Raw genomic sequence first — 15,654 nt, 5'->3', positions numbered from 1 at the left:
GACCAGAAGTTCGTATATAGTTAATAAAGACCTCCTTCTCCTACGGTTTCCATATCTGGTCTCGGTTTTAATATATCTAACGCTGTTCTCAAGATTAAGGAAAGACAGACAGACGGATAGACGGACGACAGTGGGAATTTATAGGTCTACAATTTTTTCAATTTACAAATTGTTAGAATATTTCTAAATAAAAAAAAATTATAAAATAATTAAAAAATCTAAAACATTTAAACAAAGAAAACAACAATAATCTACAATATTTTTAGATTTTACAATCTAACAATTTATCAAAATGTCAATAAAATTCTCATTTAAAAGATTAAAAACAAATACCAAAATCTACAGAATTTATTCAAAAATTCTCTAAAACTTTCCTAAAAATATTTAAAATAATTATTTAAAAGTCCATGAAATTCATTGAAAATATTATCCAAAAAACTATTAATTTCAAAATAAAATACAGTCGAACCTGCAATAACGACCACCTCTAAACAACGGCCATTTTTCATTCTTCCCCCGAGTGTCCGTCGTTTAGAGGTTTGACTGTATTTTGTTTAAATCGTTGTAAAAATAACAATTAATTTAGCTGTATACACAGCAATTTTCAGTATGAAAATTGATATAATAATTTGATGAATTAGAAAAATTTTTAAAAATTTTATAATTATTTTTATACACGAAATTTAAATTATAGAAAATATGTTTTTTTTCTTTTTATATAATATAAAATTGAGTAATAAAGTCGCATTTTTTAAAAAAGAAATTTAACGTAGGAAGAAGACATAAACGAGTCATCGAGTTAACCTTTCAGGTAATGGAAAACACTAGCTTCTGATTGGTCTGTTCATACAGGTGAGACAGGGATAACAGTCTTTTATAACCATTTTCTCATACATCCTAGTGTTATTTTACATACTTTAAGTAAGTTCTCTTGTGTTAATATATGTAATTTACACACGAATTTAATTGTTGATCGTAGTTACGCGTGTGTAAATCCTTTGTACTTATCGTTAATCTGTTCGTAAGGTATCAACGGTGCATAGAGTTCATCCATTGTCAGTACAGACGCCATCATGCCTGTTTTAGGAAGGTGTTGGAGTCCATTTACGTTGTATTCGTGGTCTAGTGTGAAATTGGGAAGTTATTATGCTGCTATTTATACGGCGGTGAGTAATTTTAACTCATTCTTTTCTACCGTAAAATCATTTTTATAAACAATTTCCATGCCGTTTGACTTGTCATGTTTGCAGTCACGTGACCAGGGCGTTGGCATAGATTTAAAACACCTCGTGTTGTATTTGTAAAGAGTTGCTTTGTTTTTTCCTTGCATTACCCCCTTTTCGTAAACGTACAAACATATTTTATAATAAAAGTAATTTAAAAAATGGCCAGTTACGATCGAAAACACGTTGCGACAATTGAAAAGTAGTGTTAGTTTTCTGTTATAACAGTTGAATAAATAGTGTTGTTACTTATGTACTGTAATTAATAATTTGAGAAATTGACTTATTGTATCACTAAATAACTATTTATATTTAACATTTTCTTTGTTTTATACGGCAAGTAAGTGTAGATCAACGGTGTTTAAATCATCTAAAACAACACGCCCTAGTCATTATTACAACTGAAATATGATAGTGTATGGAAGTGATTTCACGTTTAGATCACCTAAAAATCAATATTTAAACTATTAACAATTGAATTATTTTAATAAATAAAATAATTTTATGCTTACAATCATCTAAAAATCATCCAAACTGTTCACGCGTACTAAATACAATAGGTTTATGTATAAAATTAAGGAAAAAAGATACCTAAATATGGGGAAAAAATGAAGTTATGAATTTAAATAATAATTTTTTAACCTAATTTTATTATAAAAACTTGATTTTTTTTAACGAATTAAACTCTTAAAAAACTTGCAAATCTATGCTTAAAGTAGGTTTACAAGAAACCAATTTAAGGCAAACATAAGTACTGTACAACATATCTTTCTTATAACCTACAAATTTATTTAAGACAGAAAAATCAATAAATTTGATTTATATTATTCTATATTTTTCAGATAATTCATGTATTATTTATAACGTATGCTATTTATGTCATGGGTGGTGGTGATTCCGACGAATTCTACAGTCCTTACTTTGAACTTGATTACAAAGGTGATTAAATTTTTAAATTATTTATAGACTTAATATATTATTAAATTCATAATATTCAACATATTATATTTTTTAAATTAATTAACCTATTATAATACTATTAACATTTCATTGGTTTATCATTGTACTGTACGCGCGCATCAAGTTGTAGTGGTCTTATACATAAATAATTCAATTAATCGTCTTGAAATTCTTCATTTATGGTAATTTGTGTTGATAAATGAAATTTCGTGATCGTTTTTTGTGTGTTTTTTAACGTTACTCCGTGTTGCATGTTCCGATCTGTTTCTTTGTAATTAGGAAACAAATATCTGACGTCATACGTCCATTCTATTTAAAAATAATTAATGTTTTTGGAAGTCTTTTATATCGAATTAAATGCAAATTACTTAGGTGTAATTTGCTATATATATATATATATATATTTTTTTTTTTTTTTTAGCTTAATCCACATATTGAACTTGTTGGTAGTACGCAGGGTTTAAGGATATAAATGAATATGCTTGGGTTCTAAGGATCTTACTGACGATGCTCGGGTTCTAAGGATCGTATTGATGCTATTCGGGATGTAAGGATCTTACTGATGCCACTGGGGATGTAAGGATTTTACTACTGACTATGCTCAGATCTAACGATCTTACAGACGATGCTCCAGATGTAAGGATCTTACTGATGCTACTCGAGATATAAGGATCTTACTGATGCTACTGGGGATCTAAGGATCTTACTACTGACTATGCGCTGATCTAAGGATCTTACTGACGAGATGTAAGAATCTTACTGATGCTACTGGGGATGTAAGGATCTTACTACTGACTATGCTCTGATCTAACGATCTTACTGACGATGCTCGGGATGTAAGGATCGTATTGATGCTTCTGGGGAAGAGATGTAAGGATCTTACTACTGACTATGCTCTGATCTAAGGATCTTACTGACGAGATGTAAGGATCTTACTGATGCTACTGGGGATGTAAGAATCTTACTGATGCTACTGGGGATGTAAGAATCTTACTACTGACTATGCTCTGATCTAAGGATCTTGCTGATGATATGTAGGATCTTACAGATGATACTTTAGGTATTAGAATACAGTAGAGACTCGTAAATCGGCACCCCGGTAATTGGAATCGCCGGTAATCGGCACGATTTTCAGTCGGACTGTGTCGTGCTGAATCGAACGTTTTTGATACTAAATTTACTTCTAAAGTATAATTTTCATGTTTTTATATTCTTCAATATATTTATTTTGTTTGTACAAAATGCAGAAATAATTTTTAACGATACGATAGCCTCGATTATTATTATAAAAATTTTCGTTAGGCTTAAAATCGACGAAAATTCAACACGAAGCGACACGCAACGGAGAAAAATTAAACACGAAGCGACACGCAACGGAGAAAAATTTGAACATCCGACAGGTTAATATATTTTTTCGTACATAATCGGTAATCGGAACAAATCCCTAATCTGAACAACCCCAGTCCCCAATTGATTCCGATTTTCGGTTCACTACTGTATTACAATCATAAGATCTTATTAATAATACATGTAACATTCAATTTTTGTTTATTTTTTAAATTGTGTTTTCTTTCACCAAGTAAGAAATGTTTTCTTTTTCCAAGAAAAACATTTCTTTAAATATTTGATACATTATAATTTTACGCATCATTTTTCATGTCTGAAGGGATTCATATTTACTGTTTGTACTTCCTGAACTTAAAAATTTTTGTTGTGAAGTAGTACAGAACTGGTTGCTATTTTCTACTGTTTTAACGTTTCCAAATGACCAAAAAATATAAATAAAAAAAATATAAATAAAAATCTGACAAAAATAAAAATTAAACAACGAATCCATAAAAGAATGTAAAAAATTTACATGGCTCAAAATGTCGCGCTTCGTGTTATATGTGGAGTTGCAAATCTCTCACAGGCTAATGAATTACACAAGTAGCCTTCAGTAAGGCTTTGTAAATACAATAAATACTTCTCCCCTAAATTTTTCATGATAAAAGGGGGTGCGCCTTATACGCCGTTAAAATACAATAGTTTGGTACAAAGCCTGGGAGACTACAGGCTCTACCAGGCTTCGTACAAAGGCACAAGATAGGTTTAAATACAGTACATACTTCCTCTTAAATATTCCACACTGAAAGTGGGGTGCGCCTTATACGCCGTTGAAATAAGGTATTTTTAGTTACTATTAGGTGAAACACAAACCAGTGCCTGTTTAAGGAATTAAAAATAATTGAATATTGTTTTTTACTCTAAATTTATTCTGTTGACAGTTCATTTATAAGTTATTTACAGTTTGCTATAGTTTACGAAATATATAACCTTTCAAGACATTTGTAATTTATTGAATTATAGCTTCTAAATTGCCTCCTTTCAACGTAATTTTTAAGATTTTCCTCAACTAAATAATTAATTTTATAAGGAGATAATTCTATAAAACAATTATAAAGAATTTGTAGACTATTTTTTAATAATATAAATTAATAAAAGAAATGCGTAAAGACGTACAGTAGAAACTCTGTATTCTAAATTCAAATTAACATTTTAATTCATTTTAAAAGAGATTTTTGTTGTGTTTAAATATGAAATCTTGTGTAATTAAATTGTTGCTTCATCTGTTTAAAAGGGGTGAAGTTGAAAAATTAATTTAACCACTTCACGTGGTTTACAGGTTGGTGAAAAATTGTTAGTTCCTTTGTTTGTATGCTAATTGTTTGATTGTGAATTTCTCTGTTTGTATTGAGCACGAATTGCTGAGAAACTGAATTTTTCAATTTAGGTTTATACAAAACATCACTCCTGTTTTAAACAGAAGAATTGACAACTTCTCACCAATTGGTGCCCTATAGAAACAAATGAACTGGCAAACCAACTTGTAAATCACATAACTGAGAAATTATGAATTGTTGTGTTAATAGGAAATTATAAATTCCACTGTATGTACGGAATGCATGTTAGTATGTAATTATGAATTCCTTCGTTTAGTATCGAACATGATTTGGCGAGAAATTATAAATTCCTCTGTTTATATGTAACAGGAGTTAGTAAGAAATGTCGAATTCCTCTGTTTTCAAGGTTTACGAACTGATGTCAATTGTTATTATTTCTGTTCATTGAGTTTTTATTTGTATAGAACTACAAACAAATGAGACATGTGTGGTTAAAAGACGAATAAATATTCGAGTAATAATTAATAAATTCGTTAAACAACGTGACAGAGAGCGTCAGTATGTATGGACGTTTAGATACATTATAAATTATGAGTCCATTAATTTATTTATAGTCCACAAATTATGTTTAGTAGGCTTTTGTTCTTCTATGAGGTACTTACAGGGTGCAGGAAGTGAACCTAGTTATTATTACGCACCAGTATAAAGAAAGAAATGATATAAATATAAAAATATGAACACGTAAACAATTTTTTCTGTTAAAAGACACTGTATAACAGCTCCAGAAAAAATGTTTATATTAATTTTATTGGGCTACAATCTTCAAATTTCCACTGTCGTCCGTTCGTCTGTCCTTCCTTAATCTAGAGAATAGAGTTATATAGATGAAAATCGAGACCAGATATGCACCGGAAGTCCCATTAACTATATATGAACGTTCTGGACCGGAAATCACGTAATTCTTTAAATTAAAAAAATATTATTTAAAAAATTGTGTCCCGCATCGTGACGATGTCACAATGAATAATTGCCTGTTACATAATAAATTTATATAAACTGTAATAAACTACACGCATTTATTGTTTATAATTCTTATTTTAGATATAATGCATTAAATTTACTTCCTTCTTCAATATTTAATCAGAATCTTGGCTGGCTAAATATATTATTAACGTGGAACACTGTTCTTTTTTTAAGTTATAAATAGTAACTTCTTAATAATTCATTCTAGTAATCTAGAAATAATTTTTTTTTGTAATTTTTACTCTTCTTTCTCCTGTTTTTCTTATTTTAAGTTATTACCGTGAGTGGTTCTTCTGCATAATTTAATTAACACAGCTTTGTTAAACTGTTATCTATTGAATGATGTAGCCTACTATTTTGTATAGCTTAATACTTATGTAACATACAAGGGTGTACTTATGTAAAACCACAGGTGTACATATGAAAACAATATGTAATATACATGAAATAATAATCCATAAAAGTTGCATAATGGAATAGGCTATAGGCCTAGGGTAGGGTATAGCCATTAGATTGATCCATTCCAACAGCAACGAAAATAACAGTTGATTAGTAATATTTTTAGCCGTTCTGTGGCCAACTCATTGCAGAAAGTACAAATGTTACTGAATGAAAATAATTTTGGCTTTCTGAACTACACAGTTTAATGTTCTAAATTACAGCACATGGTTCTAATTTTCTCATATTTTCATAGTACTGTATTTAAAGTAATAATAAACAAGATAATAATGCGTGAGCTGTATAATAATTATCTCAGAGCACAAGGTAAAAAGTACTTTATAGTAACAGCGCATTTCTATATAATTATCTTACGTGTTGAGGGAATGTTTATAGTAATAATCAGGACCGTCAAGAGGAGGAGATGAAAATTTCCCCCTGGTTCGTAGAAAATTTAGGGGTTCTTACCCCTATAAATTAATGTTATTTTTAGTAACAGAAAATAAAAGTTTTAAGACTTCTATGTGTTTTATTTGTTCAAAAAAACAATGGCAAAAGGGGCTCGCTTTATCCCTGTCTCATACGAGCTTTGGAAGGTGTTGCTTGTTAATAGTATTTATTATATAACTCATGCACTATTATATTGTTTATACCATTATTTTACATTCTATTATTAAAATATATATAATATAATAGTTATAAAGTAATATTGCATAGTATAATGCATGAATTATAAATTAATACCTTATTACTTTCCTGGCTGTTAACTTTAACAGAGAAGTGTAGCAGTTGGTCAAAACAAAAACAAAATGACCCGAAATTTTTAAATTTGGGGACCTTGTAACGCGGAGAAATGCAAAAATAGTTAGGGGGGATTTTCTGTATACAGTATGTAGATATTAGTGTATTTGGGGGCACGATTTTGTTCACCCACTTTGAAGCTTAATAACTTATGTGTCTTTTGTCGAAAATTTCTGAAATTTTGCAAGGAGGTTTCTATATTAGTGGTATTGACTCTATTAAATTTTGGTGGTTAAAGATCAAGGGGATAGGGAAATAAAAGGGGTCATGTGTCATATCTCGAGTGGAATCGATCTTAATGAAAATTTTACACGTTATTAGCATTTATAACATTTTATAAAACTCATCTCTACCTTCAAAATCAAGTTTTTTTTATCGTCTTACATACTATTAAATAATATAATATATACTATTACTTCATATACCATTATCTTATATACTGTTAATAATACTTTCAAGGTGTATAGTTTGTAAAGTATAGACCGAGTAAACTGTTATTGCAAACGTGATGTAAAGCATATAATAGTCCATACATTAAAGCTTAAAATATTAAACAATATATGGAGTAATAATTACAATTATACATGATATATCTTTAGTGTACAGTGTTGAAATGTGATACATCTTATATAAATGTATTTAATTGTGTATATTAAATATTCTACAATATATCTAATTTAACATTAAATCAGTTGAAGGGTTAAATTAACTTAATTGAATTCAATTCAATAATCTTTCAGAGATGATAATCTATCCTTTTTTTATTGTTAAAATGATAAAGTTTATCAAAATTTGAACAAGTTTATGAACTTTTTATATAACTTTTAAGTGAATTTATTTATTAATTTTTTCATATATTAATTTATAACAATACTCTATATATACTACAAGGCCATAAGTCTATACTGTAAACATAATTTTTTAATTTAGTATTAATGTAGCGTTAGGATATTAATCAAAAGCTGTTTTTTTATAAGGTAGGATGCTAAATTTTTTATATATATATATATATATTTTTTTTATAGATTGAATATTAAAATACTTAATATCCCATGCTATAAAAGACAATACAAAAAATTTTGAGTTTTTTTTAGAATTTATTTGTTATTGCCTTATTGAGTTTATTTTTTGCCATATGAAACGTTAATTGATTTGCTTTTGTAGCATTAAGTGCGAAAATGTCATATATTAAATCGATTTTTATAGCATGAGGTGTAAAAATTTCATCTTTTTCGTTAATCTCTGTAACAAAGTGTGAAAATTTCATATGGTAGATGGCTTTTATAGCTTTGGCTATGAAAATTTTATATTTTATGATGTATTTTACAGCTTTAAATGTAAAAATTTCACATTTTATGTTATTTTTATAGAGTAAAAATGTGAAATTATTCATATTCTAGAATGCATTTTATAGCATAAACATGAGAATTTTTTTATTATCTTGGAATGCTTTTTATAGCAAGAAGTATGAAAATTTTATATTTTTTAGTATATTTATATAATGTGTATATATATACAGCTTGAGAATGAAAAATAAGAATAATAGTTGAACGTTTCTTATTGTAACATAAACAGGAACGAATACATCCGGACTTATAAGAATTGATAATGAAAATATATATGTGTATATATATAAATAAATTTGATATAAGAAGTTAATTGTAATACCATAAATGAATATATTTAATAAATAAAAATTAATTTAAAAAAAAATAATAATAATAATTTTCCCTCTATTTACAGGAACAATGATTGCTGGATGGTTTACCATTATATTCAGTGCAATATTTATGAGTACAATTATATTATTAGTTTACGGGATTAAAAAAGTAAGTTACATTTAATTAATTAATTATTTATTTAAATTATTTATGCAAATATTTTGATGATACTCATAAATAATAACTAAAACTTCCACTTTCTTATCTCTATAACCTTCATAGAAACCTTTAACATTGAATAAGGACTAGATTAACTTGTAAAATAGACCTTTCGTGTGTATAATCAGTAATTTATATTAAAAAAAAATAACTTTTTATAACTATGTCTTGCATTATAACCTCTATATCTTTCAACGAATAACTATCCTATAAAGCTTCTCCTGCAAAATTTTGCATTTACTAATCACTTTATAAAGATAAATTGATAATATATCAATAATTATAAGTACAAACCTCTATAGAGGGACACAAGATACTTTACACATCAATAACTCTTGATTTCGTAGTGAAATTCCACAGATTTTAAAGAATTAAATCTATAAAATATATAAATCTCTATTTTCTTTTATGGAAGAAGATATGATCTAGTATCACCTCTTATGATCCTTGACCTGGTTTCAATGACATTAGCATAAATTTCATGAATAAATCAAACCGTGTGACTAAATTTTTATGCAATTGTAGCTGTTATAAAATTAAAATAGATTTATTTCTTAAATTTAAACAATATTTATCAATTATTTTAATAAAATACATGAATTATTTATTCTTTTTTGTACACTAAAGAAGGCATTTCTTTTGATTTTATGATAAGTTATTGATAACTTCTGTGTATTAGAGGGTACTAAAAGTATATAATTTACACTGTTTTTATCTAATCTTATCATTCTTTAAATGTTTCCAGTCTACAGTTTTCTGGATAAGGAAAGTTTTTTTGGCCATTGGCCAAAAATCCCGTAAAAACACGTGAAACATTTAAAGACACCAGCGAACTACTGTATATAGTAAATCGATTTATGAGTGTCATGCCCTAACAAAAAAAAATATATTATTTAATCAATTTTAAATATATTTATACGTTAAATTTGATAGTTTAACGTCTATTTATTAAATTTAATTAATTACGCTGTAATAAAGAGCGAATCTCTGTATTTAAAAATACAAAACATTCGTTAAAATGTATATAAATAGAGTCGTATCTCCAATAACGACCACCTCTATACGGCGGCCACCTTTTCGAAGAACGTGTTTCTTTTCGAAATTCGTACAAAATAACCTGCAAGTAACGGCCAGTTTTTTTTTTTTAATGTTTCCGTCAGTGGCCGTTGTTCGGAGGTTTAATTGTATTTTTTCTATTCCAAGGTTAAACTATTGTTATAACAAATTGTAAACAATTTTTTAAAATTTGATTTTACCCCTCCCATCACTATTTATAGAACTTGTTTAAGACGACACTTAACAATTTTAACAGCTTTATTTAAATTGTAAACTAAATATATTATGAATAATGTGATAAAATTATTTAGATAATGTAATTCATTTGACTTGTTATAAAGCTGTTTCTTCCCATTTGTTGCAAAATATTGTGTAATATTTACAGAATACGAGTAATATACTTATATATATATATTTAATTATTTAATAATAATAATAATAATAATATGGTAAGTATACAGAAAGGATGGACCAAGTCGATAAATTTTTTTAATAATTATTGGGACACGAGAATAACATTGTCAATTGTTAACGATTTTAATTGATATGTGTCACGAGAATTTTAATTTTAAAATAATTTTAGAAAGAATTATGATGCACAAGGTTTATTTATACGGTACAAAGTATTCTTTCATTATCAGGGGGGGGAGAAGATTAACACGTGTTAAGAATACGTTAGAAAGAAGCAGCTGCCTAAAACTTACATAATCATATCTATGAAGATAGTATTAAAAAACACAAGTTAATTCTCGCCAAAGAAAATAATACATTAAATGAAAGAAGAAGAAGAAAAATGCAATTACTTAAATGATTTTCTCATATAAAGGCTCCTTTGATTAATATTTATAGAAGAATATATTTAAACATGCTTTTAAAAAAATAAAATAATACTTTATTTAACTTGTATAATCAATTTAAGATTTAAAAAATTCAAACTATTTTTTTTCTATAATTTATTGAGAACTGATTTTGATGAATTAGGGGTTCGCGAACTATCGGTTGAGTGGTGGTGTTATGGAACTTGAGTGTTCAGAATGTTTTATTCGTTAGACACCGTTAGTTTTTTTATTTTATTTTATAGAAATTATCATAAACTATTATATCGTAATTGTATAAAATAGGTATAGTTGATTAGTTAATTATCACATGTATAAATTATTATACATGCTATCCAACGATATATATATATATATTTCCAGAAAAAATAAATAACAATACGCTATTGTTTTGTTGAAAAAATCAATATCAGATGAGTTAATAACGTTATTTGGTACTATTTTTGATGTAGATTTAATTAAATTCTTAATTTTAACATTACAAAAATTGCTTACTAAAGAATAACGGAGTTTTGAAGTGCGGGTTATACTCGGTTTTTACTCATTTGTTGCTTCTTACCTAATAAATATACGTTATATGACATAAATTATTACCCCGTAATTATTAAAATAAATATTGTTTTAATATATTTTTATTTTTTCTTACAATGGTGTTAAATTTTTAGGAAAATCGCTGTATGTTTTTCCCTTGGATGGTTGGCATAACAATAGAAATTTTGTTAGTTCTAGCATTCAGTTTATGGGTTCTAGCAACATATTACAGAAATGTAAGTTAATATGTTTTTTTATGTACTTTATAAATTTATAGTTTTTTCTTTGCTACATATACTTAAAATATTAAATTCAATTGCTATTCAAGAAACAGTTTTAATATATTTAAAGCTTTCATAAAAAAAAAAAAAAATTGCTTAAATATTCATATAAATAGTTCTTAATTCTTTAAAAATGTATATACTTTTATAAGCATTACAGATTATATAAAACTACAAAATAATCTATGTAAAAGGTACATAAATTATATTAAATGTAAGGTCTTTAAAAGTAATTTATATACCTTAAAGTAAATTATAAAAGTATATAAATTATTTTGGTTAGTTATTATTCTATACACTTACCCACCAGTTAATAACTGGTTGTAGATAGAATTCAGCAAAAAATTTACATTCATCTATAAAAATTATTATAAACTGTACTTATTTTAGTAACTTTTTAACTAATTAACACACATAATTGATTAAAAATATATTATATTTTACAGCCCTACTCTATATTGGCAGCATGTATTATCTGGTGTCTGGATGGTATACATGTAAGTTTAATTAACTTACATGTAAAATTATTTTGAAATATTATAAAATAATCACTTAATAACCATTTCTTTTATAGGTTTATTGTCTGTTATGTGTCATTTCACAATATCAGATCCTTCAAGATCTTCAAATACCTCATTTTGATATTCTATATCCATGAATGTGCTCAGTAACAGTATTAAAATATATATATATACCGTCCAATTTGTTGAAAAACAGGAAAAAAATGTTAAAAGACAAATTAGTCTTCATCATTTTTTAATATTTTTTTAAAAATATTTTTATTTTTAGCCACTTTAGAGAATCATAAAGGAAATATGCATTTTTTTTTAAGTGTGTAGGAATCTCAAACATATATATACAGTATATAATGTTATAAAGTCAATTTATTTGAATGTTTGGCATTAAGAAAATAATGTTTTTATAAAGTTCCACTAATGGATTTTTATTAAATTGGATAGTAAATATTCCGTCCAGTTGTTGTTCCATCAACAGATCAATAAAAATACTGTTTTGCTCTATCAAACAGAATTAATGAACTATTATGTGAAGGCATGCATATAAAAATGTTTTCTGTTGTAAATAATTTATAAAGAAGAAAAACTAGATATGAAAAGAAAAACAAAACAGCAGAAAAATTATAATGATTTTTAAATTCAATTTATAAACTTTGTAAACATATTTTCTTGTTATTATAATGATACAGTTTATTTATGAAGAGTAAAAACATTATTTTAATTCCAAAAAAATATATGTAGGATCAAGCTATCAGTTTCTGCCACTTTTATTATATATATTATTATTATGAATGGCCATATAGACGGCCAAAAATGGTCATCTGTGTAGCTATTACTGGCATTTACATGGTCATAAGTAGTCAAAATGGACATTTATGAACATTTTTAAAAGTATTCATCTTAAAATGACTGTTATGCTGTTATCATTATCTCATATTCATCATCGTCATGAGTTATTTGCACCAATATGTATGCAGAGAATGAAAGAACTCTTGTTTCTTCGTTGTTCTCTATTCGCGGCTATTTTTATTATTTGTATCAGTTTGCAGTGTTAATTATAATTACCAGTTCAAATTTCACTAATGCAATCTACTTAGTGAATTGAAGGGATGTGCAATCTTGCATTTTCATGGGATCCATGCTTAGGCCATGCACTTTGTATACTTGGCCCTCACCATCACAAAAAGATCTTAACTTTACAATGTACTAGACCTTAAAAAATATGGAGTCAGTTCAAATTCTATTCATTACTATTGTAGATCTGTTTAGTCTAAAGTTATTTTGATGCACTTGACAGAAATATGGGACTAAAATGTACTAAAAGTATTTGAAATTGGTGGCTTGATCCTATTTACTTTTGGATATAAAAAGCTTCAATTTATTCATATTTTATTCATGATATTTTATACACATTAATGCACTTTATTTTTTACTTTCTAATTAATGTAAATAATTTATATTTTTATTTTTTATATTAATTCAGATTGTAGCTATATGTTTTGAATTAAAAAATTATATATATATGTGTGTGTGTGTGTGTTTAAATTTGTTTTTTTTTAAATATATTTTTAAAGTATAAAATATTAAATAAATTGATAATTTTCTAAACAACTTACCATAAGAAACAAAGTTAAATAGAAAGATCAGTTATCATCAGATAGAAGAAAAATTATTTTAAGCTAATTAGTCAGAAAAGTATGGAAAATTGAAAGTATTTTTCGAATAAACTTGTTAAGGTAAAATATTTATCTAAACATTATCAAATTTTAAGGTAAAATATGCTGTACTTTCATCTGCATTGTCTACAATAACAACACTTCTTTTATCTACTTGCAAGAATTCTCAGAAACTGAAATAACTATCCTTATATAAGGAACAATTATCCAATATCATCTATTTCTATAATATACTTTTACTCATAAATCATAGTGAAATGAGGAATTATTATGTAGGATAATACATTAAAGAGGATATACAGTACATATTTAATATGCTCAAAAGTAAGTTAATTATTGGATAATGGAATATTATACTGTACTAATTGAGCATATACTGTACCATCTGTTCAATGCATTTAACACAATTCCAGGAAGTAATAATAGCATTTTATGTTATTTTAATAACACAATTTTTATTAAAATTAATTTTATATTTGAACTTTTTTTTTATATCAGACATATTAAAAAGTGTATACAAAGTATTGTTATTTGACCTTTTAGATCTTTCAAAACTATTTGTTGATAATGAAATTTTTTCAAGGACATGAAGCTTTATTGATAAATACCACCATGTTACTACAGCAATAAAGAAATGATGAGTTAAATGTGAAAAAATTGAAAAAGTTTTGGATCTGCAGAAGTATTAATTTGTTACAAATTACTATACACTTTCTTTATTAACCATAGTACAATAACATGTAAATGAAAGTCCATTAAATAAAATGGAATTTTTATAATTTAATCATTATGTTACATACTAAATAATTAAATTAGAAAAATTGCATTTTATCTAATAAAAAATTAAATAAATTAACTCCTAAATTTATTAATTATTCCCAAATTAATTTTTGTGTAATTAATATACATTAAAGTGGATTTTTTTATTTTTATAGTCCTGAAAAAAATGATTAAAAATCTTTTTTTCATGTTTATAAACTAATTTAATTTAATAATTTATTAAAATTACAGCATTGTTTTTAATTATTTAATCATAAAATGTTATTATTGTTGAATTAAATGAAATCATTTGTAAAAAGACCATACAGCCTAAACCATTTATAAACAATTAAGTAATAAAAAAAAAAAACCTCTTAAAATTGATATTTTATGTTTAGTTTTATAAATTTTTCTGTAATTTAAAATCATGAAGATTAATTGATTACAAAATACATTTAATTGATGCAAACAGTGCTACTATACAAAATAAATTAATGAATATATTTATAACCAATGATTAAGAGTCCGAATTTGAAATTAACCAATTAGCATTTCTTTTACTCCAATTTCAAGTAAAATACGTGAACGTTTATTGGTTAAAAGTGAAGTCCTGCATAAAGTGAAAAATTTTGCATGTTCCTCCATATTTTTAAAGTTTTCTATAGTTTATTGGCCTGTTTTGTTTTAAATATAATTTAATAAAATTTATTACGTGTTAATGTTACCTGCTTTCCTTTTTTCTATTTTAAGTTTACGTGACTTGAAACATTGTTTTATAGGAAGTGCGTGACTATATACATAAAGACTGCTCTTCTAAAATATTTGTTTTTTAGATTACCTTGATAATCCGAATGAAGTTTTTAATATGTAATCAGGATAAAAAAACATTTATTTAAGAGAGATTTTCGTCACAGAAACTGTACAAGTACTGTAATACAGTACAAGTACATAGTGTACTACGTACTGTGTATGGTCATACCGAAAATTTTAGGGGGTGAAAGCTTGGAGACTA

General features: G+C 26.2%; 1 protein-coding gene across 2 annotated transcripts; it reads left to right on the top strand.

The window, feature by feature from the left end:
- Positions 1-770: 770 nt before the first annotated feature.
- LOC136981747 (uncharacterized) lies at positions 771-13,741 on the top strand. 2 transcript variants are annotated; one of them, XM_067278107.1, is made up of 7 exons: positions 771-852; positions 1,027-1,166; positions 2,066-2,162; positions 8,852-8,937; positions 11,546-11,647; positions 12,139-12,189; positions 12,267-13,741. In XM_067278107.1, the coding sequence occupies exons 2-7, from the start codon at positions 1,074-1,076 to the stop codon at positions 12,348-12,350; spliced, it is 513 nt and encodes a 170-aa protein (XP_067134208.1). In that variant the 5' UTR covers positions 771-852; positions 1,027-1,073; the 3' UTR covers positions 12,351-13,741. The 2 variants fall into 2 exon arrangements, with proteins under 2 accessions (XP_067134208.1, XP_067134207.1); XM_067278106.1 differs by having other exon boundaries at positions 819-921.
- The last annotated feature ends 1,913 nt before the right edge of the window (positions 13,742-15,654 follow it).

The sequence above is a fragment of the Centruroides vittatus genome, unplaced genomic scaffold (genome assembly GCF_030686945.1).
Source record: "Centruroides vittatus isolate TY-2023 unplaced genomic scaffold, ASM3068694v2 contig_790, whole genome shotgun sequence".
Lineage (NCBI taxonomy): Eukaryota > Metazoa > Arthropoda > Arachnida > Scorpiones > Buthidae > Centruroides > Centruroides vittatus.
The sequence above is the reverse complement of the archived record's forward strand: the minus strand, read 5'-3'. Positions and strand labels throughout refer to the sequence as shown.